The 1,968-nt window shown below is 35.9% G+C and overlaps 1 protein-coding gene across 1 annotated transcript in view; it reads left to right on the top strand.

Annotated features, from left to right (window-relative positions):
* Window positions 1-1,968, top strand: part of PKHD1L1 (polycystic kidney and hepatic disease 1 (autosomal recessive)-like 1) — a 204,930-nt gene that overhangs the window by 94,037 nt on the left and 108,925 nt on the right. The window contains 1 exon segment of the mRNA XM_012645294.1: window positions 185-1,169. Coding sequence (XP_012500748.1) covers window positions 185-1,169 — 985 coding nt within the window.

Below are 1,968 nucleotides of genomic sequence, written 5' to 3'. Positions count from 1 at the left end.
CATAATTTAGTCTTAAGGTTAATCCAAGATATGCCTAAATCAGCCCCCAAAATTAATTTTATGAATTAAAAAAAGTTTGCACATGATTAGCTTTCTAAATCTGTAGTTGTTGCTAATACAAAATTTAAGTTTATGCTAGAGTAATATATTGACTTGTTTTATTTCATATTCATTTTGCTCTCAGGTTACAATTGGTGGCTACCCCTGTGTTGTAGAAGAAAGTAATGACAGTTCTATAATGTGTCATATTGACCCTCAAAACTCAATGGATGTTGGTATCAGAGAAATTGTCACTCTGACAGTCTACAACCTTGGCACTGCTATCAATATACTGCCCAGTGAATTTTATAGACGATTTGTACTTTTGCCAAACATTGACATGGTGTTACCAAGTGCAGGATCAACTACAGGAATGACAAGAGTGACCATAAAAGGCTCTGGATTTGCAGTTTCTTCTGCAGGTGTAGAAGTCCTTATGGGTCGTTTCCCATGTAAAGTTCTATCAGTGAATTATACAGCCATTGAATGTGAAACATCCCCTGCTCCTCAACATCTTGTGGTTGTAGATCTTCTGATACATGGAGTACCTGCCCAGTGTCAGGGGAACTGTAGCTTTTCATATTTAGAAAGCATCACTCCTTATATAACCAGAATCTTCCCAGACTCTATCCAAGGATCTGAAAGAGTTCTCATTGAAGGAGAAGGTTTTGGGACTGACTTGGAGGAGATTGCTGTTTTCATTGGAAATCAACAGTTCAGAGCAATAGATGTCAGTGAAAATAACATCACCGTTCTTGTGACTCCTCTCCCAGCTGGACTTCATTCTATTAGTGTTGTGGTGGGAACTAAAGGCTTGGCTCTGGGAAATCTGACTATCAGCAGCCCCGCAGTAGCCTCTGTCTCACCAACTTCTGGAAGCATCGGTGGTGGAACTATTTTGGTGATCACAGGAAATGGCTTCTATCCAGGCAATACCACAGTCACTATTGGGGATGACCCTTGTCAAATTATTTCTGTAAACACCAGTGAAGTCTACTGCTACACTCCAGCAGGAACAGCTGGAATGGTCGGTGTTAAAATCTTTGTTAATGCAATTGCTTATCCACCTTTACCATTTACATATGCCCTGGAAGATACTCCATTTCTCAGAGGAATTGTCCCAAGCAGAGGTACTCCAATATCTGCCTTTTTATTATCTTGATGTCATATTATCAGTAATATTCATTAGTATAGAATTGGAATAACGTTTATAAATAATTATTAAGATATATTTTTAGACAATCTCACTTCACCCAATTAATACATGGGATTCAAGTTACGTGCAGTCTCCATTTTATGATTATCTTTCACTCATTCATGGGATAAAATTTTTAGCCAAATTTCCACTTCTACTTAGGAACAAAATCCCCATTAAATTGACGTAAATTTCAAATATGGAAGAAACAGGTGAATATGGACCCAAACTGGTAATTCACTTATGTCATTGATGTTGATATGGCACTAGAAACACTTGTTAAAATTCACAAGTTGTGATCTTACTAACATTGAGAGTTTTTCAGAGTACCTTACTGCCATGAAACTATAATTGCTTATTAACTTTTTAACACATCAGAATTCTTTTTAAAGAGGTAATTGGCACATTAAATGGAGAAAATGTTATGAAATAAGATTTGCTTAATTATTACATATGACTCATTTTTCTAATCTAATACCAGATTGAAATATCTTCTTGGTCCTTTGTCAATATGCTATGCTGCTTCTGATCATCTTCAAGTTATTTGAATGTTTATCGTTTATGTAATGAATTCTGGAGAGGCAGCTAATGGTTGACAGTTGACAGTATGGATCTCAAATGGTTCAAAACTTGATTCTTTTAATTCCCAGTTATGAAACTTTGGACAAGTTTTTTAAACATGAATTTCATTATACATTGAAGTATCCACCTTGTAAAGTCAAAGAAGTTCATTC

This window comes from Propithecus coquereli, unplaced genomic scaffold, assembly GCF_000956105.1.
Source record: "Propithecus coquereli isolate 6110/MARCELLA unplaced genomic scaffold, Pcoq_1.0 Scaffold23, whole genome shotgun sequence".
NCBI classification, from domain to species: Eukaryota; Metazoa; Chordata; class Mammalia; order Primates; family Indriidae; genus Propithecus; species Propithecus coquereli.
Note: the sequence above shows the minus strand (reverse complement) of the source record. Positions and strands in the feature narration are given on the sequence as shown.